Below are 22,595 nucleotides of genomic sequence, written 5' to 3'. Positions count from 1 at the left end.
CACCAAACTGTCTGCAGCCTTACACCTGCCCACACCTCAGTGTGTCTCTCCTGACATTCAGCCTGCTGCCTATTTCATCCAAGTTGTTTTCTGGGCCCAGAGAAGGGTAGGGCCTGCCCTAAGGACCCACAGCAGTCCAACTAAGCCTGGAACCTCCTGATTCCAGGTTGTTTCCTTTGATAGGGAAACACAGCACAGCATTTGCTGTTTTTTTCTCTCTTATTGCCCCCTCCCCTGTTGCAGAGGTGGAGATTGGGAACTTGGTAAACTCCAATTGCCAGGGGTGGGCACCAGGTAAGGAAGACCAGATTCCTTCTGATCAATCAATCAATCAATCAATCGTATTTATTGAGCGCTTACTATGTGCAGAGCACTGTACTAAGCGCTTGGGAAGTACAAATTGGCATCACACAGAGACAGTCCCTACCCAACAGTGGGCTCACAGTCTAAAAGGGGGAGACAGAGAACAGAACCAAACATACCAACAAAATAAAATAAGTAGGATAGAAATGTACAAGCAAAATAAATAAATAAATAAATAAATAGAGTAATAAATATGTACAACCATATATACATATATACAGGTGCTGTGGGGAAGGGAAGGAGGTAAGACGGGGGGATGGAGAGGGGGACGAGGGGGAGAGGAAAGAAGGGGCTCAGTCTGGGAAGGCCTCCTGGAGGAGGTGAGCTCTCAGCAGGGCCTTGAAGGGAGGAAGAGAGCTAGCTTGGCCGATGGGCAGAGGGAGGGCATTCCAGGCCCGGGGGATCCTGATAAGGATAACTGGAAAGAGGAGCTGGGCAGGGCTGAAAAAAACAACCAGGAGGCCCAGATTCACCTCCTGATTCACCCTCAAAGTACCTTGTGATCTTGGACAAGTCATTTAGCTTCTCTGGGGCTCAGCATTCCCATCTGTAAAATGGAGATTACTCTCCGCCTCTTCCTAATTCCAGGCCAGTGAGGTAGCCCATGAAGCTATTTGAAGATCTCTTTAGAAAATCTGTACGTGATGAGGTGGTGGTGGGGATTGACTGGGGGGTTGTGCCTAAGGGCTGGGTAGAGGACAGAGTGTCTAAGAGAGTTTGCTGTCACCCACAGAGCATCCTCTGTCTCTCCTCTTCCCTTCCCTCTCTTCCTCCCTCCCTCCCCTGGCAGTGCCCCTCCCTTCCAAGGCCAATGGTGGTGCCATCTCGGCCCTGGCCATGAACAAAGACAGCTTGATCGGAGGTGTCACCAACCCCAACGAAGTCTTCTGCTCCGTGCCCGGCCGCCTCTCTTTACTGAGCTCCACCTCCAAGTACAAGGTCACGGTGGGCGAGGTCCAGCGGAGGCTCTCGCCGCCTGAATGCCTCAACGCCTCGCTTCTGGGGGGTGTCCTCCGAAGGTAAGCCCTCTCCTCGCCTTCCCTGCCTCTCTTCATCTGCTCTCACTCCTTCCCCCTCCTCCAGGTCCTCTTTCATCCCTGTCTCCTTGAACCCCACTCCTGGCCGGTGTCAGTTCCGTCCCCGCTCTGTTTTCAAAATGCTCCGGTCCAATATGATGGATGCCTATCTGCATACTGTTCCACCTCTCATTATTTTGTCATTTAACATCAAATGCACAAGAATCGCTCCTCCCTCCTAGCAGCTGCTCCTCTTCCCTCTGTTTCCCATTCCTTCTTTTGGGGCCTCCCCAGAAACTCCCCCTAAACCACTGCTGCTTGCAAAAAGTGACTTGTTGGCCTTCACTGTGTAGAAGTACTGGAGGGGAGGGTGGGGATGATATTTCTCAGAGTAGGGGGAGCTGGGTCAGTCCTGTAGAACCAGTCAGAGATTTCTCCTGCAGTATCAGAGTCCTGAGACCGAGGGGCATTTCTGGGGGTCTTCTGGTCATTTTCTTCCTTTCCCTCCACTCCCTACCCTTCTCTCTCCTGGTGCTCAGTGCTCCCTAGGGCCCTGAGAGGAGCACTTTTGGAGGCTGCTGAGCATGTTTCAGCTCTTGGCCCCAGGCAGAAATTCTGTAGGCCAATCTAGGCCTAGAATAGTAATCTCTCCTTTATAAACCCTTGGGCTAGTTGGCATTCTGTTGCCCAATCTAGAAAGTCCCCCAATCCCACCCGCCCAGTTCCGATACAGGACTTCCTTAGGCGTGATGCCACATGGCTGGGTGGTGGGCGAGGGCGTGGGCCTACCCGCACTTAGAACAGTGCTTTGCACATAGTAAGCGCTTAATAAATGCCATTATTATTGCCCGCTTTCTGGTCCCTGGGCAGGCCCCGGCCTGCCCCCTGCCTGCCCCGTGTTCCCACGGGATGCTGGGAGCTCTCGGCACAGGTCTGGGCCGGCTGTGCTTGGTGCGGAGTCGGAGACGTGGCAGTGGAGGACATGCCATGGAAAAATGGGTCAAAAGGGTCAGTCAGGGCTGCCGGGAAAGGTCCTAGGAGAGATGGGAGGCGACGCCTCTAGATATGGGGGATGGCCATGTATGTGTGTGTGTGTGTGTGCACGCACGCGTGCCTGCACGCACACTGGGGAGCAGAGCTAGCAGGACATTGGGCGGCAGCTCTGTGTTGGCAGAAATGTTAGGGTGCTGTGGGAGACGAGGGGCTGGGAGCCCAGGAGCTGAGGGGAGTTGAGAGTGGGAGTGGGGGGGGGGGTGGGGAGGGGGAAGGAGTCTGGTAGGGCCCGTCCCAGGTGGAACCACTTCCCGCCCTTTGGGGAGATGGAGCCAGGCCGCTGGACTCAGGCTGGGAGTCGGGTGGAGAGAGGAAGTGGGGTTGGGCCAGAGGGCTTTTGAAGATTTGGTCTGTGGCTCTTCAGGGCAAAATGGGGGCTCAGGTGCCTCTCTCCTGGGGCTTCATCCTCCCCCCACTGGCTAGTGCAGGTCCCCAACCCCAGCCCAGTTAGGGTGCACGGAGGGCAGAGGGCCACACCCTCCCCTCAAGAAGCCTATTCCCAGCTTTCACCTCATCAACCCCATCCCCTCAGGCCACCATCTTGGACCTGGAGGCCATTGCTTCCTAGGACGGGGATCCCCCTCCCTCTTGGGCCCTTTCTAGCCCCCCTCCCACCTCCAATGGCAGGGCCGGCCTGCCCCCTCCAGCCCCCAGAGAGGAGGGTGTGGGTGAGGGACTTCCAGGGTCCTCTCACCCAACGCCTCTCCCTCGGTCCCTCTGTCCCTCCCCCCGCCCCCCGTCCAGGGCGAAGTCCAAGAACGGCGGGCGCTGCCTACGGGAGCGGCTGGAGAAGATCGGGCTGAACCTGCCGGCGGGCCGCCGCAAGGCTGCCAACGTGACGCTGCTAACCTCGCTGGTGGAGGGTGGGTGAGGCCCCAGCTGAGGAAGCCGGGATGGGGGGAAGAGCAGGAGGGTAGGGGATCGCCGGGTTGGGAGAAAGGAGGTGGGACCCTGCTGACCCAACCAAACCTACGCCTCTCAGGGGAAGCCGTGCACCTGGCCCGGGATTTCGGCTACGTCTGCGAGACGGAGTTTCCCGCCAAGGCCGCGGCCGAGTACCTGTGTCGCCAGCACTCGGAACCGGGGGAGCTGCACAGCCGCAAGAACATGCTCCTGGCCACCAAGTGAGTGTGCTGCTGGGGCCACGCCTGACACACGTGTGTTCTCCAGCATGCAGAGACCCGCCCCTGCTTACAGTCACGCGGAGGCACATTGCTAAACCCTTGGCTGAGGCCCCCACCCTAGGTTCTGAGGGTCCTATCAATCCCAAGCAAACACACTGGTGACGCCTTCCTCCAGTGGCCTCTTGCCTAATTTTCAGCACCAGAAGCGGTATGATAGTGGATAGAGCATGGTCCGGGGATCTCATCCCAGCTCTGCCACCTGCCTGCTGTGTGATTTTGGGGAAGCCGCCTAATGTCCTTCAGTTACCTCACCTATAAAATGGGGATAAAAAACCTGTTCTCCCTCACCCTTGAAGAGTGAGCCCAGTGTGGGACAGGGACTGCGTTCAATCCGATACCACAATTAGTGAAGTGACATGGCCTAGTGAACAGAGCACAGGCCTGGGAATCAGAAGGACCTGGGCTCTGGAAATCCCGGCACCGCCATCTGTCTGCTGTGTGACCTTGGGCAAGTCATTCAACTTTTCTGGGCCTCAATCACCTCATCTGTCAAGTGGGAATTAAGGCTGTGACCCCAAGTGGACACAGCGTATGTCCACACAGATTATCTTGTATCTACCCCAGTGCTTAGTACAGTGCCTGGCACTGGCACTAAAAAAAATACCATAAGAAAAATGATTATTTCAGCCGGTCCAGTGTTGGGGGGAGGTTGACAGGGGGCATCCAGTATGTCCGAATGCCATCAGCGGCCACCCCACGACTCCCTTGCTGACCTCTCCCGCGCCTCCCCGGGCCTCTGCTCTCCCCTCAGGCAAATCTGCAAGGAGTTTGCTGACCTGATGGCCCAGGACCGCTCCCCACTGGGTAACAGCCGCCCATCGCTCATCCTGGAGCCCGGCGTCCAGAGCTGCCTGACTCACTTCAGCCTCATCACCCACGGCTTCGGCGGCCCCGCCATCTGTGCCGCCCTCACGGCCTTCCAGAACTACCTGGTTGAGTCGCTCAAGGGCCTCGACAAAATGTTCCTCAACAGCACGGGCAATGGCCACGTGGCTGGGGACTCCAAAGCCTCAGACAAGGACGTGAAGCACCGGAAATAGCCCTGCCTGGCCCTGCGCCCCCCACACCGACCTCCGGCTGCGGGGAGGGGGTGGCTCCCGCTGCAGGGCTGGGAAAGCAAGGAAGAGACCCCCTTCCCAGCTCACGGGGCGCCACGATTGTCCGCTGCCCCAGGCACGGGCTGGCTGGAAGAGGCCATTTAGTGGCTTTAAGGCCTTGAGCGGGAAAGGAACTCTGAGGCTGCGACCTCCTGAAACGGGCTCGGCCTTGCTCTCCCCTTGGAGTGGCTCAGTTGTCCTCGGAGGGGGCGGACGGACCCAGGCGTCCTGCGTCGCACGTGCAATTTCCCGGCTCCCGCGTCTCCCTCTCCATGGTCGGAAGTGGTGGATTCCGAAGGTGGGGCCAAACACCATGAGAAAGGCAGGAAGGGGAGGCCCGGGCAGCTTTAAACTGAGGCGGGATTGCCTGGCCTTGGATGACCCCTGACCCCCAGCCCGAATTTGGGTCATCTGGAGGTGGAGGGAGCCCTCATGGGTGAAGAGACCCCGGTTTACAGATTCTGACCAAAAGAGAGTGGGAGCGCGCTTCGTCTCCCCTTCTCTCAGAATCCCCAGGGGGTGGGAGCGGATTCTCACCCTCCCCCATCCCCAGCCCCCTCTTCACGCCCCGCCATGGGAGCAGAGCGAATCGAAGAAGCACAAGGAACAATATTAGAGGCCAGGCCCGGTCTGCATCTGTATATATTTATTTATGTGTAATTAAATCAGAAAGTTTAAAAACGTCCAGTGCAAGTTATTTATATCGAACTGAGTCGGGGTGCCCCTTTTTATTTGTTCGTTCCCTTCCGTTGTTCCCACCCACATGAGTTGGTCAGTCCTCCTAGTGTGCGGACGGAAGAGCGTGTGACTGATAGAGACGATTCCAGGATTTTGTACTTTGCTGTTGTTTCTCTTGACTCTGCGATAGATGTAACCCCTCCTGTCCCCGCCCCTGTGTCATTCTCATTATCTGAATAAAACCTTTTTAGTTGATGACTGACCCTCCCTGTCCTTCTTCAGCCTGGAAAAGGAGGGGAGAGGCGCTCTCCAGAGACACCAGTGGCTGCTGGGGGTTCCCTGGGGCAGGGGTGTGGGATACAGAGAAGTACAGTGAGGTGTCTGTGTGTCCTGAGGCTCTGGCTTTGTGTGTATGTGTGTGTGTTTGTGTGTTTGTGTATGTGAATGGGCATGAGAGTTTCTGTAATGTGTTTACAAGGGTCGGGGCACCAAGGGGCTTAGGGTCTGAAATGGTTGGGTAATTGAATCCTCACTCCCTTTGACATGCACCATGGAGGGCTGGCTAGTCCGTCCATCCCCCTGTTTCTGTGCAGGTTGGCCCTCCCCTCATTTATCATGTAAAAGGGCCTCTTCTGTGCTAGAAGACTTCAAGAAAGAAAACTTCAAGGCTCCTTTTAAACAGGGTCAGGGATGGAGCTGAGATATACTATCCTATCCTGCCTTGATTACTGTAACAGCTTCCTTACTGATCTCCTTGCCTCCTGTCTCTCCCGGACCCAAGTCCATACTTCACTCTGCTGCCCGGATCATTTTTCTACAAAAACGTTCAGGCCATGTTTCCCCATTCCTCAAGAACCTCCCAGTGGTTGCCCAGCCACCTCTGCATCGATTTTAAAGCACTCAATCATCTTGCCCCCCTCCTACCTAACCTCACTGCTCTCCTACTACAACCCAGCCCACACGCTTTGTTCCTCTAACACCCACCTACTCACCATGATAATGATAATAATGATGATGGTATTTGCTCCGTGCTATGTGTAAAGCACTGTTCTAAGCACTGTGGAGGTTACAAGGTGATCAGGTTGTCCCGGGGGCGCTCACAGCTTTAATCCCCATTTTATGGATGAGGTAACTGAGGCACAGAGAAGCTAAGTGACTTGTCCAAAGTCACACAGCTGACAGTTGGCAGAGGCAGGATTTGAACCCATGATCTCTGACTCCGAAGCCCATGCTCTTTCCACTGAGCCACGCTGCTTCTCCTCCATCTTGTCTACCTTGCAGCCAACCTCTTGCCCACGTCTTGCCCCGGCTTGGAACGCCCTCCCTCTTCATATCCAACAGTCTTCTAGACTGTGAGCCCGCTGTTGGGTAGGGACCGTCTCTAGATGTTGCCAACTTGTACTTCCCAAGCGCTTAGTCCAGTGCTCTGCACACAGTAAGCGCTCAATAAATACGATTGAATGAATGAATGAATGGACAGACAATTACTCTCCTCACCTTCAAAGCCTTATTGAAGGCACACCTCTTCCAAGAGGCCTTCCCTGAGTAAGCCTTCATTTCCTCTTTTTCCACTCTCCTCTTTTCCCACTCCCTTCCGTGTAGCCATGACTTGCTCCCTTTATTCAACACTCCCCCTCAGCGTCACAGCACTTAGGTACGTATCTGTAATTTATTTACTTATATTAACGTCTGGCTCCCCCTCTAAACTGTAAACTCACTATGGGCAGGAAATAGTTGTGGGCTGTTATAGTATTGTGTTGTACTCTCCCAAGCGCTTCGTACAGTGCTCTGCACACACCAAGTGCTCAAAAAAATAGAATTTATTGAATAATGGGTCCGTGGTCTCGGGACACAGCGCAGGGCCGGCCTGGACCAGGTACTGAAGGGTGGATTGGTGCTGCCACTGTTTTTCTTTCATTAATGCACGGCCGTGCTCGGACCTTGGGCGGGCTGGCTGTCCTGCTTGAAGAGCGGGAGCTGTGGCTGACCCGGCTCTCTCTTTCAGGGCCATTCAGGGCCTCTTGTTTTTTCCCGGGTTTCTGCCTGGTCTAGTGGAAAGAGCCTGGGCCTGCGAGTTAGAGGAGCTAGGTTCTTTTCCTGGCTCTGCCGCTTGACTGCCGTATGACCTTGGACAAGTCACTTCGCTTCTCTGGGCCTCTGTTACCTCATCTGTAAAATAATAATAATGATGATGGCATTTGTTAAGCACTTACTATGTGCAAAGCACTGTTCTAAGCGCTGGGGGGGATACAAGGTATTCAAGTTGTCCCGCATGGGGCTCACAGGCTTCCATCCCCATTTTACAGATGAGGTAACTGAGGCTCCGAGAAGTTAAGTGACTTGTCCAAGGTCACACAGCAGACACGTGGTGGGGCCGGGGTTCGAACCCATGACCTCTGACTCCAAAGCCTGTGCTCTTTCCACTGAGCCACGCTGCTTCCCAATGGGGTTTAAGACCTGTGGGACAGGGACTATGTCCAACCTGATTAACTTGTATCTACCCCAGTGCTTAGAACAGTGCCTAGCACATAGTAAGCGCTTAACAAGTACCATCATTATCATTATTGTTAATAAGAATAATAATGATAACGATGGTATTTGGAAAGCTCTATGTGCTAAGCGCTGTCCTCCCCCCTTCTAGACTGTGAGCCCCTTGTTGGGTAGGGACTGTCTCTATCTGTTGCCAAGTTGTACTTTCCAAGTGCTTAGTACAGTGCTCTGCACACAGTAAGCGCTCAATAAATAGGATTGAATGAATGAATCTGAGGAGAGAGGGCGTTCCCACTCCGGAGCCATGGGGAACTAAAGAGGAGGCCTTCCCAGACTGAGCCCCTTCCTTCCTCTCCCCCTCGTCCCCCTCTCCATCCCCCCATCCTACCTCCTTCCCTTCCCCACAGCACCTGTATATATGTACGTTTGTACATATTTATTACTCTATTTATTTATTTATTTTACTTGTACATATCTATTCTATTTATTTTATTTTGTTTGGTTTTGTTCTCTGTCTCCCCCTTATAGACCGTGAGCCCACTGTTGGGTAGGGACTGTCTCTGTGTGTTGCCAACTTGTACTTCCCAAGCGCTTAGTACAGTGCTCTGCACACAGTAAGCGCTCAATAAATACGGTTGATGATGATGATGATGATGAACGAACGAACAAGTATTATTATTAGTATTACCTTGTCCTGTTTCTAGACTGTAAGTTCCTTGTGGACAGGGAACATGTGACTGCTGCACTGCCCTCTCCCAAGAGCTTAGCACAGTCGTCGCGCACTCAAAAAATCCGATTGATTGATGGACTGACTGATTGACTGAGTGATTTCCCAACCCCAGGGGGGCCAGGTTTGAAGCAGGTTATTAAGGAAGGGGAATCGGAGCCCCAGGGGAGGGGAGACGCTTAGCTCCCTCCACCCACCTCAGTGTCCCAGCCCAGCTGGCTCGAGTTAGAGAACAAGAATAACCTTATTGGATAACTACCTAATGGCATATTAGCACGGAACCAAACCGCTTAAACTGTCACTTCGCATTTGCCAGACGTCTCCCTGCAGGAGTTGGGAGCACCAGGAGGAGGAGGAAGAGGAGGAGGAGATAGCTCCGTTGCCCCCAGGACCCTGGCTGGGGGAGCCCCAAATCCAGAGCGGGGGAGGGCTGTGCTTCCGCCAGCCCCACTGAACGCGCCCGAAGGGGCCGGGGAAAGGAAACTAATAAGATTGTGAATGTTGATGCAACTGGAGCCTGGGGAGTCGGTTTTGATCTGCCTGGGTTTAGTCTAGAGAGATGGCCCAGGGCGATAAGGACACTGAGAACCTCGGCGGAAGGCTACAGCCCACTGTTGGGTAGGGACCGTCTCTATATGTTGCCAACTTGTACTTCCCAAGCGCTTAGTACAGTGCTCTGCACACAGGAAGCGCTCAATAAATACGATTGAAGAAGAAGAAGCAGCCCCACGGTGGGGTAGGACTCCTGAGTGTCTCTCGTCTTTACCTCAGGCTGGCAGGTTGCCCCTGGTTGTGAGCTGGCCCCTCCCACTGCCCACCACCCCCTCGAAAGGGGGCTTTTGGCAATCGTTGTGGGCAGGGAATGTGTCTGTTTACTGTTCTATTGTACTCTCCCAAGCGCTTAGTACAGTGCTTGGCACACCGTAAAGGCTCAATAAAGACGATTGAGTGAAGGAATGAACGGAATAATAATAATTATAATGATAGCATTTATTAAGCGCATACTATGTGCAAAGCACCGTTCTAAGCGCTGGGGAGGTTACAAGGTGATGAGGTTGTCCCACTGGGGGCTCACAGTCTTCATCCCCATTTTACAGATGAGGGAACTGAGGCCCAGAGATGTTAAGTGACTTGCCCAAAGTCACACAGCTGACCGTTGGTAGAGCCGGGATCTGAACCCTCGACCTCCGACTCCAAAGCCCGCGCCCTTTCCACTGAGCCACGCTGGAATGACCCTCACATGATAATAATAATGGCATTTATTAAGCACTTACTACGTGCAAAGCACTGCTCTAAGCACTGGGGTGGTCACAAGGTGATGATCAGGTTGTCTCACAGGGGGGCTCACAGTATTAACCCCCATTTTACAGATGAGGTAACAGGCACAGAGAAGTTAAGCGACTTGCCCAGTCACCCAGCTGACAATTGGTGGAGCTGGGATTTGAACCCACGACCTCTGACTCCAGAGCCCCCACATCTTTCAACTCAGCTCCTGCCCCGGAACCCCAAGTCCTGATGTTTTGATCCTTCTTTATGGTTCCACGTGATTCTTCTTTCTGGTTCCACGGAGTCTGAGGCGCTAGACTAGCTCCCGGCTCGGCCTTCCTGTCAAAACACACTCACCCAGGACAAAGCGCACCTTCCTCAACAATGAAAGGGCAGCCCTAACTGCTCCAACCTACATCAGACTCCCAAGTTGTATCCCAGCCCACACTGCAGGCATGTCTGGTTGATGGCAGCAACTGGGAATTCATTCATTCACTCAACCATATTTACTCAGCACTTACTGTAAGCACTGGCTTACAGTAAGCATCATCATCAATCGTCAATCGTATTTATCGAGCACTTACTGTGTGCAGAGCACTGTACTAAGCACTTGGGAAGTACAAATTGGCAACATATAGAGACAGTCCCTACCCAACAGTGGGCTCACAGTCTAAAAGGGGGAGACAGAGAACAAAACCAAACATACTAACAAAATAAAATAAATAGAATAGGTATGTACAAGTAAAATAAATAAATAGAGTAATAAATATGTACAAACATGTATACATATATACAGGTGCTGTGGGGAAGGGAAGGAGGTAAGATGGGGGGGATGGAGGGGGGACGAGGGGGAGAGGAAGGGGCTCAGTCTGGGAAGGCCTCCTGGAGGAGGTGAGCTCTCAGTAGGGCCTTGAAGGGAGGAAGAGAGCTAGCTTGGCAGATGGGCAGAGGGAGGGCATTCCAGGCATTAAGCACAGTAAGCACACTCCCTAAGCACTTGGGAGGGTACAATATAACAATAATAATGATAGTATTTGTTAAGCGCTTATTACGTGCACTGTCCTGCGCACTGAGGAGGATACAAGGTGATCAGGTTGCCCCACGTGGGGCTCGCAGTCTTAATCCCCATTTTACAGGTGAGGTAACTGAGGCACAAAGTAGTGACTTGCCCGAAGTCACACAGCTGACAATTGGCGGAGCCAGGATTAGAACCCATCACCTTTGACTCCCAAGCCCAGGCTCTTTCCACTGAGCCACGCTGCTTCTCAATAAACAGGCACAATTCCCCACCCACAATGAGCTTACAGTCTAGAAGGGGAGGCAGACGTCAATACAGATCAAGTGGTCGTCCCCTGTGGCAGGATGAGGGTTGTGGGCAGGGAACGTATCTCCCAAGCGTTTAGTACAGTGCTCTGCACAGTCAGCCCTGAATAACTATCTCCAACGGATTGGGGGAGTAGAATGGGGTACATGCACCTCTGGAGAAGCTGTAGGTCACAGGATCACCAGAAGAAGAGGGGATTCATCCCTTTACAGTTGATCCCCTCTTCTAGACTGTGAGCCCACTGTTGGGTAGGGACTGTCTCTATATGTTGCCAATTTGTACTTCCCAAGCGCTTAGTACAGTGCTCTGCACATAGTAAGCGCTCAATAAATACGATTAATGATGATGATGATCCCCTCTTCTAGACTGTGAGCCCACTGTTGGGTAGGGACTGTATATGTTGCCAACTTGTACTTCCCAAGCGCTTAGTACAGTGCTCTGCTTAGTACAGTAAGCGCTCAATAAATACGATTGATTGATTGATCCCCAGGCCTGACTAGGGCGCACTAGAACCTTCCCTCTGCTCCATTAGCCGCCCGCCTCTCGCCCCCAGGAAGGGGACCATCTCCAAACAGGAAATCGAAATGAGAGCAGGGCCTTGTTAACTCTTTCAGCCTGGAGGCCTTGCTCATAAGACATATGGTTGGGATTATTAGCCAGGGCAAAGAAAACAGCTCAAACGTGGATGTTGGAATAACCCAGAAAGACTTTAACGAGGGTCAGGGCTTTTTATTTTTCCCTTTATAATTTCTTTCTTTCCTGGGGAAATTTTACAAAAAGAATAAAATAAAATTCAGCCACCGACTTGTTTGGTTTGTCCCTGACGAGAACAAGGTGGATTTCCCCCTCCCTCTCCCCCTTTAGTTTTTTTTAGCAGGGATGGTTTCCTCCGCAGTTCCTTCTCCACACATCTGGCAGCCTTAAATTAAAATGCTAGGACTGGGACTCGCTCAGACAGCTCAACGTCATTTCCAAGTCACGGGGACAGTAGGATCAAGCGAGGAGGTGGGTAGGGGGATTTATGAAATCTTTTCCCATTTTCTTTTCTAGAGGACCCAGGTTAGGTATCTGTCTGGGGTGAGGTGGGGGGAAATGGGACTCGAAGCCCCATCTAACTCTACCTGACCCTGACCCGTGAGAGCTAGGAGTCCCTGTCAGATGGACCCCAGCGACACCCGGACTCCAAGATGGCTTAACTGTTAATTTAAAAACTTGTAAAATCAATATGCAGCAGATCACGGGAGAGTCCTGAGGAGGGCTGGAGGTCTACTCCCGTGGGGATTGTTCTTTTGAAATTAAAGGCCTAGTTCCAGAGGGGCAAGGGCCCCGAGGAGAGGCCTCAGAGCCCCAGGCCCCGGAACCTCGGGTGGGAGGCCGAGCACCTGGATTCCGGCTCGGGAAAGGCCAGGAACCTCCAAGACGTTCTCGGTGGCCTCAGCCCTCTCGTTTTTCCATTCTGTCCTGGCGCACCAGAGGTCGACATGACTTTCTTCCTGGAGATGGTTGAGACATCGATTCCCGGTAAAACCCCAATATCGCTCCATCGGCGAAAAATCCGCTGTGCTCGCCCTGCCCCGAGGCCAGGCAGGTGGCTCTCCTCCCCGACCTATGTCCGGGCGGGGGGCTCGGTTAGGGATAAATGCTTTTCTAATAATCACCTGTTTACAGATGGATGTTGATAAAAATAAATTTCGAGAACAGAATCAATCGTATTTATTGAGCGCTTACTGTGTGCAGAGCGCTGTACTAAGCGCTTGGGAAGTACAAGTTGGCAACATATAGAGATAGTCCCTACCCAACAGTGGGCTCACGGTCTAAAAGGGGCAGAACCCTTGCTAAGGATTGTTTGCCACTCATCCCACCCCCTCAGCCTGTCGTTTTACTGTTTAGATGGAAAGCTCAGTGTAGGCAGGGAAGGTGTCTACTGATCCTGTTGTACTGTACTCTCCCAAGTGCTTAGTGCACTGCTCTGCAAACGGTACACACCCAATAAATACCACTGATTGCCTGATCGATTGCTCGGGATGGGTACGATCCAAGTCTCATTCAGGTTTGGTATTCATGGAGGGTCCACTGTGAGCAACGAACTGCATTCAACCCATGGGAATTTCCAAGAAAAAGATGTGCCACGTTCCCTTCCTACAAGGAGCGTTTCCTCCACTAGGACCGAGACCCTGCCGAGTTCGTGCTGCACAGTGGTGACCCTGGAAGGGAGGATCCTGCTTTTGAGGGAGAGGATCTGGAGCCATCAGAGGCTCGTGTCAAAGTCTGGGAGGGCTGGCACATTTAGGGGCAACTTGGGCAGCTTCTCCGGCTTGCTACTTGCTTTTGAGGATAGAGCACCTGGGCACATCCTCCTGCCTCTCTTTAAACCTTTCCAACACTCCCCATCCCACCCCTGTTCTTTCCCGTGTGGGCAGCCAAGGGGTGGAGAACCTGAGGGGTGGGAGTGGCAAGAGGGGACAGAACTTCTCAACAGGCCCGGGGGCTGGAAAAAATCGTAAAAACAACACTGAGTCCGGCCACGGATTCCTATTGGCAGAAAACGCTCTGGTCTCCCGTCAGCCCGAGGAGAAGGCTCATCGAGAAACAAAACAAATTGCGAGAGCCCACATTTCAATATACCTGTCTTTATTGGAATAATCCATTTCCGAGTCATCAAACTGGGTTCTTCAAAACGGTAGAAAACTATGGGATCCGATGGAGGAAGTCGGATGGGAATGGGCTGGAGGGGGAGGAGGAAGGGAAAAGGCAGGGCTAAGAACTCTCTTTGGACAGTGGGATGGTCTCCATGTCATGGATGCCATCTTTGTCGATGATCCGCACGGTGAAAGAAGGCAGGTTCAGGATGAAGCGTTTCTTCAGCTGACAGGAAGAGAGAGGGAGGGGCCACAAGGTTACACTGGAGGCTTGATAAGAGTCCAAGGGACAGGACACCCTGGTCAGAGGCTTCTACATCTCTGAACCAGGGCCACTGAGCTGGCCCAGGATAGCAGGGCCTTCCTTGCCCCAGGCTCCTAGCCATTTGAGAAGAGCTGGGGCGGGGTGGGGGGTGGGGGGAGGAGGATATTGTTCAGGAATGTCCATCCTGCCCCCCTGGAGGGGGGGGGTTGTATGTAGATGGCATAGAGAGGGAGGGAGAAAAGAGAAATGGAAGGATGGAGAAGGGGGAGACCTTCACAAAGAGTGCCAGTCACACTGACCACTGGGTCACTTGACCAAGCGAGCTAAATTCATTCCTTCTCCCTCCCACGGGGTTGCCACCACCTCTCAAAATCAACACCTCACATTCCTCCTTTCCTCCTGGCACCGCAATTTGGGGGCTACAGTGGGCTCAGGGGGAGGCAGCCGAATCCTTCTCGACCGACAAGCCCCCGAGGTCAGAAATCCAAAAGAAATCCAAACTCCGCCCTGCGCTCTCACTCTTCCCTGGTCTGGACTCTTCCTGGACATGCTCGGTCACCAGTGGCTTTCAGGGCGGAGGGTCCCATCTTTAAGACTGAGGGAGGGTCTGGGCCCGGGGTGATGTCAGACCTCAGACCTCAGATTGTTAACCCAATCAGCCTGTCACGCCCAAATTTATCTCAGCGCTACATCTTGGGAAATTTGTCTTGAACTAATACCTAATAAAGGAGTAACTCTGTTAAAGGATTTAACTGAGCGCCTGCCAACACAGCCTGCTTCGCGGGTTCCCCATCGTCCGCTTCCGACCGGGTCGTCCCCGCTGGATTTTAGCAGAGACTCCGCACCACTGCCCGCCCTGCCCTCTCTTCTTTCCCACTCTCCAACAAGGCTTCCTGGGCCAGGGGGGAGTTGGCAAAGGGATCTTACAAAGGTATGCCACCGCAGGGCATCAACCGGACCTCGCTGTTGGCTTATAAAGCCAGGGCAAAAATCAAGAAAATTGGATCAGGCACGGTCTCTGTGTCACCCGGGGTTCCCAGTCCGAGAGGGAAGGAGGGAGAACAGCTGAAGGGCTGCGTTCACCTCCGTCCTTCAAAAGGCCCAGCACTTTTTTTTACAACGTCCCCCATTAGACCCCAGGCTTCTCGAGGGCAGGCCCCCTCGGTCTTCTGCAACCACCGGCCAGGATGGACACTTGAATGACAACACTGTGGTGGAAATTCTGATAAAGCTCGCCTTGCAGCCCTTTGGTGGAAAGACCAAGGGTCCGGGAGCTAGATCCCAGCTCTGCCACTTGCCTTCTGTGCAACCTACGGCAAGTCACTTCACTTTCCTGGGCCTCAATCCCCTCGTTTGCCCAACGGGGAGCCCACGCCCAGTATTCCTCTTTCTCAGACCATGAGCCCGGGGTGGGCGGGGGGGAACCGTGTTCTACCCGGCTACCCACCCCGGTGCGGAGCACAGAGTGCTTAACCAACACCACGCTGCTTATTGTCTCCCACCTTGCTCCACTGCAGGGAGGCCCTCCCGCGCCCCGGCCTGACCGCCGACCGTCTTTTAGGCAACGTTCAGGAACGAGTCTGAGGTCAAGAGCGAGCCTCCGCGCCGGCTGGGCCGCGCTTAATGACCGTCTTTGTGCGTGCCGGGAAACAAAAGCCTTCCACGCCACACGCCGGGGGTTCCAGCCTGCTAACGCGCGACAACCCTTCGGCTCCCCAGCTGCCCCAGCTCTCAGCTGACTGGCTGGGAAAGGTATGAAAGGGAGTTTGTTCTCAGCCCTGCTTTGGAGGGAGAGATTTACAAACAAGAGGGCACGGAGGAGGGGGAAGAGGGAAACGGAGAGGGAAGGAGGGGGAGGGAGGGGGGGAGCTGGGTTAAAGCAAAGTGCTTGTGTGAGAAGACAAACTTAACATTCATCACCCACGCCCACGCCCAGCCATCCTTCTTACAAAACGGGGCCGTGCGGGTGCCAAAGCCTGGTCGAGGCCCAGCCCCGGGACCAGGGTAGGGAGTCGAAGAGTTAATACTCCAAGCCCTCGAAATGCTCTTCTGAAAAGTGACTTTCCAAGGCTCCTGGTCCTTCCAACCTCGAGCCCGCGCACAGCCCCGGGCTCCCTAACGCTGCTCCAGGAGGCCGCTGGGAAGACAGACCCCGTCCCACTGGGAATCCATGGGCCGTTCTGGCTCTCCTCCTTCGTGGAACCGAGGCGCGGCCGCCAGGGTCTGAGGCCATACTTTTCCTCATTGATTTCAAGTGACGTGTGGGTGTTTCCCACTCCCCCGCCCCCAGCCCGTTTTTACAGAGATTACCCAGCATATGCCAATCGCCCCTGGCCCTGGAGAACCAGGAGGGGAGGGGAGGACGGGACGGAGGAAGGGGGAGACCAAGCTAAGAAAGTTAAGAAGACGCCCTCCGCGGCCGGCTAGACCAATATTATGTTAAGTTCGGAAGGACCAGAAGTAAAGAAAAGCAATTAAGCTGAAAAGTTTACATTGGGGAGGACGTGAACCATGCGAGCAAAGACAACAAGGCTGCTCCCCACCAAGCCCACCCTCCCCTCGGCCGCCACCCCGCATCTGGCCGGTGGGTATTTATTACGCCTTCTGGCAAGGATGGGGAAAAATGCGACAGAGGAACCGGAGAAATATTGGCAGACGGAGGCAGACAGACATTCCTTTCTCCGGATCACATGGGAACCACTCACCTCCGCCAGACATTTCTTCAGGAGCTTGATGGCCTCCTCGCGTGTGATACCTGAAAGAGAAAACAGGCAGGCTCAGACGCGCACACAGGCGGCTTTAATTAGCGTCCGGCTCTCCCCACTCCAAACTTTTTATTCGATTTAAACCACCTCTTCGGCTAAGCGCGCACACGAGGAGGAGGAGGAGAAGGAGGAGGAGAAGAAGGGGAAGTAGGAGAAGAAGAAAAGAGTCAAAGAGAAAGCCTCCTTGCCGTTCAGCGCAAACACATTCCATATGTACTTCGGGCTGCGCCGGACCCAAGCGCTCACACTGCCACAAGCCATTGAGAATCAATTTGTTCCACTGGCTGGAAAGCGTGACGGAATTCTGCCTCCCATGGCCAGGGACCCGGCTTTCGAGAAGTCCGGCCGTCTCTGCCTCCTTGACTTTATTACAGTTTTAAATCAGCTCCATCTGCCCGGGGCCAGCTGCAAGTCAGTGGGAAAGGGTGGGGATCGGGTTTGGTGCTACATTCCCTGCTGGGTATTAGTTTTAATAACGGGAGAGGCACGTGGGGAAGAGCGGGGCGAGTCTCCTACATCGGGAGCGGCACTCAACGGGGACGGCACACACCGCGACGACGCGGTGAGATGTTTGGGGGTTGGAGGGACTGGGGGGGGGGGGGGTGGCAGGAGGGGAGGATGGGGCAGTGCCTCCGTTGGGAGCCGTGAGTCACGAGAGAGATCCTGGGAGGAAATGGAAGCACCCGGCCGTTAGGCTCGTAAGGCTTTGGTTGTTGTTGTTGGCGGCGGCGGCCAGGAGACCGATGAGATTCTCACCCCCGGGGTCAGGCAGGCGAAGGCGTGGCACCCCCAGAGTGGTCTAGCGGGGGGGAGCTGGGGGCCTGCAGCCCTGAGTCAGTAGCAAGTCAGGGAAGTGGGACTATTGGCACCCAACCCTCGGAGTCGAGGGATGCCGGGCAACTCAGAGTCCCCAGGTTTCCAATCTGACGGCGGCCGGGCCTCGGGTCCGTGGGGAATGGGCAGCGGAAGGCGACACTGAGCAGGGGCAGCGCTGGAGTTACAGGAACTCAGTCCGCGTTTAACGGGGGCTGCGACAGCGGCTTAAAACAAGGAAACTTCAAGGTCTTCAAGCCTCCGTGGCACCGCGTGACTCGGACTACTCCGGCTGACCGATCGTTTGTATCGAACGACAGCAATGAGGGGGGATTCCGCTCTAGCCCGGAAAGTGGTGTAGACCAGCGCAAAGGGCCTGGGACTGCAATTTGGGACATCCAGGTTTTAGTCCTGTCTGTTCCACTGGCCTGATGTGTGACCTTGGGCAACTCACCTAACTTCTCTGTGCCTCAGTTTTCTCACCTGAAAATGGGGAGAAAATGCCCGTTCTCCCACCTCCTTAAGATAGAGAACTCCGTGCGGGACAGGGACTGTGTCCAAACTGATTATCCTGCATCTCCCTCCGTTCTTGGCTAAGTGCTGGGCACATAGTAAGTGTTTTATAAATACCATTTTTGTTACCACCGTCATCATCATCACTAGCAGCCACGGATTTGCCAGCGGCCAGGGTGGCCAGGGGTTGGGAGGGCTTTCAGAATAAGCTTCACCCCTTAAAATCTCTGAACAAAAAGAGAATTATTTCTGGGTGGCATAAGTGTGAGCTCAAGGTACCGCGCTGTCTGACAGCACTGGGGTTGCCAGCAGCACGCGGAGCCAGGTGCAATCATGATGATGACAGTGATAATGATCGTTATTAATAATAACAGTAATAATACTAATAATAATATCTTGAATTTGTATTGCACTTTTATTTCTTCCAAAGTGCTTTCACATCAGTTATATCTTTCTGTCCCTCACAATATCCCTGAGAGGCCAGGAGAGGCGGGGCTCCTTAGCCCCATTTTACGGGGGAGGAAACCGAAGCCCAAAGATGACTTGTCAAGGGTGCTCAGGGGGCCAGTGGCAGGGCTGGGACTAGTCCTTGGGTCTCCTGGCCCCTAGATTCTTCCCACTAGACCCCGCTGCCTCTCTGAGGACCCCACGGTGACCCAGGGGTGGGGAGGGGTGAGGGGCAATTACAGTTGTCTTGCAGAGAAGCCCATCAGCGGCTCCCGGTCACCCCACCTTTCCTATCCAGAGGGTAGTGCCCACCTCTGCCACCCCTACCCTCTCCCCCAGATCCGGACAGCTGGGAGCCGGTGGTCGGTCGGCTGTTTCATCCCCGGTCCCCAGGCTCTTACTTGGCTTGTAATACCGGTCCAGGATGCTGAGGGTCAGGAAGGCGCCATAGCCATGGGCCGCGAACGGAGCCTTCGCCAAGGCCGCCAGGTAGTCCATGTAGTAAAGTGCCGGGCCCTCGTGCTCGTCATAGCCGGCTAGGAGAAGGTTCACATGGTATGGGGTCTGTGGAGGGAAACGACACACGGCTCTCTGGGGCAGGTGTGGTATATGTTGGGGGGGTGGGGGAAGGGGGGCCTCGCTTCTTCCACTTTCCAGGTTCACTGGGAATCTAAAAGTCAGTCCTGCTGGAAACAAAGTGCTCCCAGCCGTCGCCAGTTTTCCTGCAGACGAGTATTTAAACACAGGGCCCGGTGGGGGCAGGGGAAGGGGCTGCCCAGCTTTCTTCTACGAAAAAGGAGTGCTTTCTGTACTCGAAGGCACCCAGAAAGACAAGGAGTGGGACAAGGGCTCCGGAGAGTACGGCTCAGAGGCCTCTCCCTGCCTCGGGAGGAGATGGGGGATCTTGCCACTCCCCGTGTTGTTGGAGGGGCCGGTAGGCAGAAACCATCGGGCAGCGTTGACAAGAACGCATTATCCCCAAGCCCACCTCCCAGAATAGGCCCCAGCAGGCTGAGATGGGATGTTTGTGCTTAAACTCTGAGAAGGTGACCCGGCCACGGCGATCCATTCCACAGAGGGGCAAGCTCTGCGGGCCCCGGTGGCAAAAGCAGGCACCATTGCTGGTGGCGAGCCGAGAAGGGGAGAGACCAACAAGGAGAAGAAAAGTCCCTGGACGGAAGTCAGCACTATCCATCGGGGAAGGAGAGCTACCCGCCAGTGAATCGCTCAAGACGCCTAAGAGCTTCCGGGTCTGAAAGGAAATTTTTAATCCATGCCCGGAGTGAGGGGTTCCAGTTGGGTGGCTCTCGTCTTTGCGACTCCCCCCTCTCCCTGATCTCAGAGCGCAGTGGGATCGGCGGGGAAGACTTGGATGCGTCTCTCTGACTCTCCGTCCATGGCGGACCACCCATCTCCACCGAGGCAGCCTGGCCACTTACCACATTAAGTTCCCAGATCACCTAATGCTCTAGAGCCCCAGCTGCTTGTCTCCTATTTTACACGGTTTCGTGTTTTCAGCTGAATATGGAGTCAGACAGCATTTGCCACAGTGGGGAACAGTGCGTGTACACGGTTATGTGTGTATCCCCAAAACATATGCGATTATATGCACATTAATAGGAGAGACACTAACCACACTATCACAGAGCACAGAAGAATATGGAGTTAGTGGAATCAGATTATATGCCTATAAAAATGGTATTTTACATTCTTTGAGGACTGAGCTATTAACATGGGTACTTGGCAGCCAGAGGAAAACCCGCGTTAGAAAAGCAAATGAAAATATTATGTACTTGTTAGAAAACTGGAGACGACAAGCTAGCCAAGTGAAACGGGAAGAGCTCACACCTTTAAAGTGACCCCAAAAGCAGACCCAAACCACAAAACAGAGCTTCTGCATTAGGGCTCACAGACTGACAGATTCTTCCAAGGAACAGGGGAGAAAAAACTACATAAATAAAAAGAAAACTGATCTGGAGTCAGGCCTTCGGAAGAAAACTAGTCCCTAGACTATAATCTCGTTGTGGGCAGGGAACAGGTCTACAACCTCTGTTGGATTATACTCCCCCAAGCGCTTAGTACAGTGCTCTGCACATGGTAAGCGCTCAAAAAATATCTTGATTTACGGATTAAGTGACTGAAACAAGGACCTGCTAGGCCCATTTCCCATTGGAAAGCCCGATTTAGGAGCTGGGATCCCGGCCTCTGGCCCTGACTCGTCGTTTGGCCTCTTAGCCAATCTCTCAAGGCAACCCGGGCCTCAGTTTCCCCACTTTTAAAATGAGGGGATGGATAAGCTTCCCCTTCTGCTCTCAGGAGGACTTGCTGAGAATAAATCATTCTACAGGAGAAGCATTCTGGGCACTCTAGAAAATAAATGCTCTCAATTCAAGATCCATTAGAAACGCTGCAATGTTCTCTCGACATCCTAATATCCCACACAAAAAAGGAAGTGTTTAAGTTACAGAAAGGGGGAGATGCTCTCGATTGGATTTTTGGGGGGTGAGAGCACAGTACTAGAACATCAGGCAGACATAAAGGCCCTTTGTAATCTTACAGTTTCAGACTACAACAGCCAAAAGACGCTGCGTGGTCTCTTAGTCATCCTGCCGTACAAACACACAAACTCTTAGTTCCAGAGCCGTGTTTCTCAAACATGGGCGTCAGGGGTTTTCTGGATGGCCATGAGTGGGAGCAAAGGTACAGAGAGACACAGTGGTCCAGAGAAAAACACAGGGACGGAGTCAGAGAACTCAGAGGGATGCAGAGAAAGACAAAGGCACACACACAGACTCGCTGAGAAAAACAGACCTAGATAGTCAGTGCGTTTTCAAGAACCATGAATGATTCATGGGTCCCTGCTAGCTTTCCATCATTAGTCTAATTTTACAACTATGCTGCCTTCGAAGTTTAGCCGGAGGCCCAGCAAAGTCTGAGAACAGCTGACCTACAGGGTAACTATCCTGTTAATGGAGCGATGCCATCGGCGGGAATGACCCTCCCGCCTCCAGGCTGCTGCTCGGTCTTTTCCCTCTGTGTAGCGCTCTCTCCCTACTGCCTCCTCCAAGAGGCTTTCCCTGATAAACCCCCACCTTCCTAGTCCCAGCCCACTGCCTCAGATGAATATTTGTTGAGTTAGGGATTATCTGATCACCTCCTTTTATTTTGATCATTTATGCACGTGTTCTTGCTCCTTTACCTATCATAGGTTTGGCCATCTGGCCTCTCTCGCTCCTTCCCCCAACCCCCCACCTATTAGACTTGTAAGCTTGAAGGTGGGGGTTTCTGCTGGATGCTCCCAAGCACCCAGCACAGTGCTCTTCTTCGCTCAGAAGAGGTTCAATAAAAGCTGCTGTCGGTGGTGAAAGGGATTCTGCCGAGCGGTCTTCCAAAATTCTTCATAAGTATGCCCGTGTTCTAGCCAGCAGCATGGGGCCAAGGCGGCTCAGAACCTCCGATCCCAGGATTTGGTACCTGCGTCAGTTGCCCGAGGTCCTGGGCTTCCCGATCAAGGTGGTTTCTCGATCATCCCAATAAACCGCCGAGTTCAAGAAGGGGGCCGACGGAACCCCGAGTCAAAAGAATCCCAAGAGCAACCTGCCACCCAGACCGCATTGGCTTAATTAGCCTGGATAATATCATTTATTTATGCTTCAGCATCTCACAGGCACCCCCCCAAAGTTGGTTTACAGAGGCCATGACACGTGGCTCGGAAGATAACTCACAAATTATCGTGTGACTTCAAACCGCCAACTTCTGCATGTGTGAGAAGCTTGAGCACAAATAAATGGTGTTATCCAGGCTAATTAAATCAATACATCTGTGTAACGACTTGCCGCTTCTGAAATTCTTCTGACAGCGCTCCGGGAGAGCTCTCTGGCTCACGCTATCACTTTAAAATTTCAGAGAGAACCTCGCAGAGCCTCCCTCCCCACAATGCCAAAACCTTACTTCA

At 53.5% G+C, this 22,595-nt stretch overlaps 2 protein-coding genes across 2 annotated transcripts in view; one reads left to right on the top strand and one right to left on the bottom strand.

Annotated features, from left to right (window-relative positions):
• The window catches only part of TFAP2E (transcription factor AP-2 epsilon), a 39,451-nt gene extending 34,795 nt beyond the window's left edge, over positions 1 to 4,656 (top strand). Inside the window, 4 exon segments of the mRNA XM_038758432.1 lie at positions 1,154 to 1,382; positions 3,177 to 3,295; positions 3,415 to 3,556; positions 4,368 to 4,656. Coding sequence (XP_038614360.1) covers positions 1,154 to 1,382; positions 3,177 to 3,295; positions 3,415 to 3,556; positions 4,368 to 4,656 — 779 coding nt within the window.
• Positions 4,657 to 13,809: 9,153 nt separating this feature from the next.
• PSMB2 (proteasome 20S subunit beta 2) overlaps positions 13,810 to 22,595 on the bottom strand; it is a 31,785-nt gene continuing 22,999 nt past the window's right edge. Inside the window, exons 4-6 of the mRNA XM_038757866.1 lie at positions 19,042 to 19,204; positions 16,808 to 16,857; positions 13,810 to 14,063 (exon numbers count right to left, since the gene is read on the bottom strand). Coding sequence (XP_038613794.1) covers positions 13,956 to 14,063; positions 16,808 to 16,857; positions 19,042 to 19,204 — 321 coding nt within the window. The 3' untranslated portion in view covers positions 13,810 to 13,955. The remainder of the gene's footprint in view (positions 14,064 to 16,807; positions 16,858 to 19,041; positions 19,205 to 22,595) is intronic.

The sequence above is a fragment of the Tachyglossus aculeatus genome, chromosome 16 (assembly GCF_015852505.1).
Source record: "Tachyglossus aculeatus isolate mTacAcu1 chromosome 16, mTacAcu1.pri, whole genome shotgun sequence".
Classification (NCBI taxonomy): Eukaryota; Metazoa; Chordata; class Mammalia; order Monotremata; family Tachyglossidae; genus Tachyglossus; species Tachyglossus aculeatus.
Note: the sequence above shows the minus strand (reverse complement) of the source record. Positions and strands in the feature narration are given on the sequence as shown.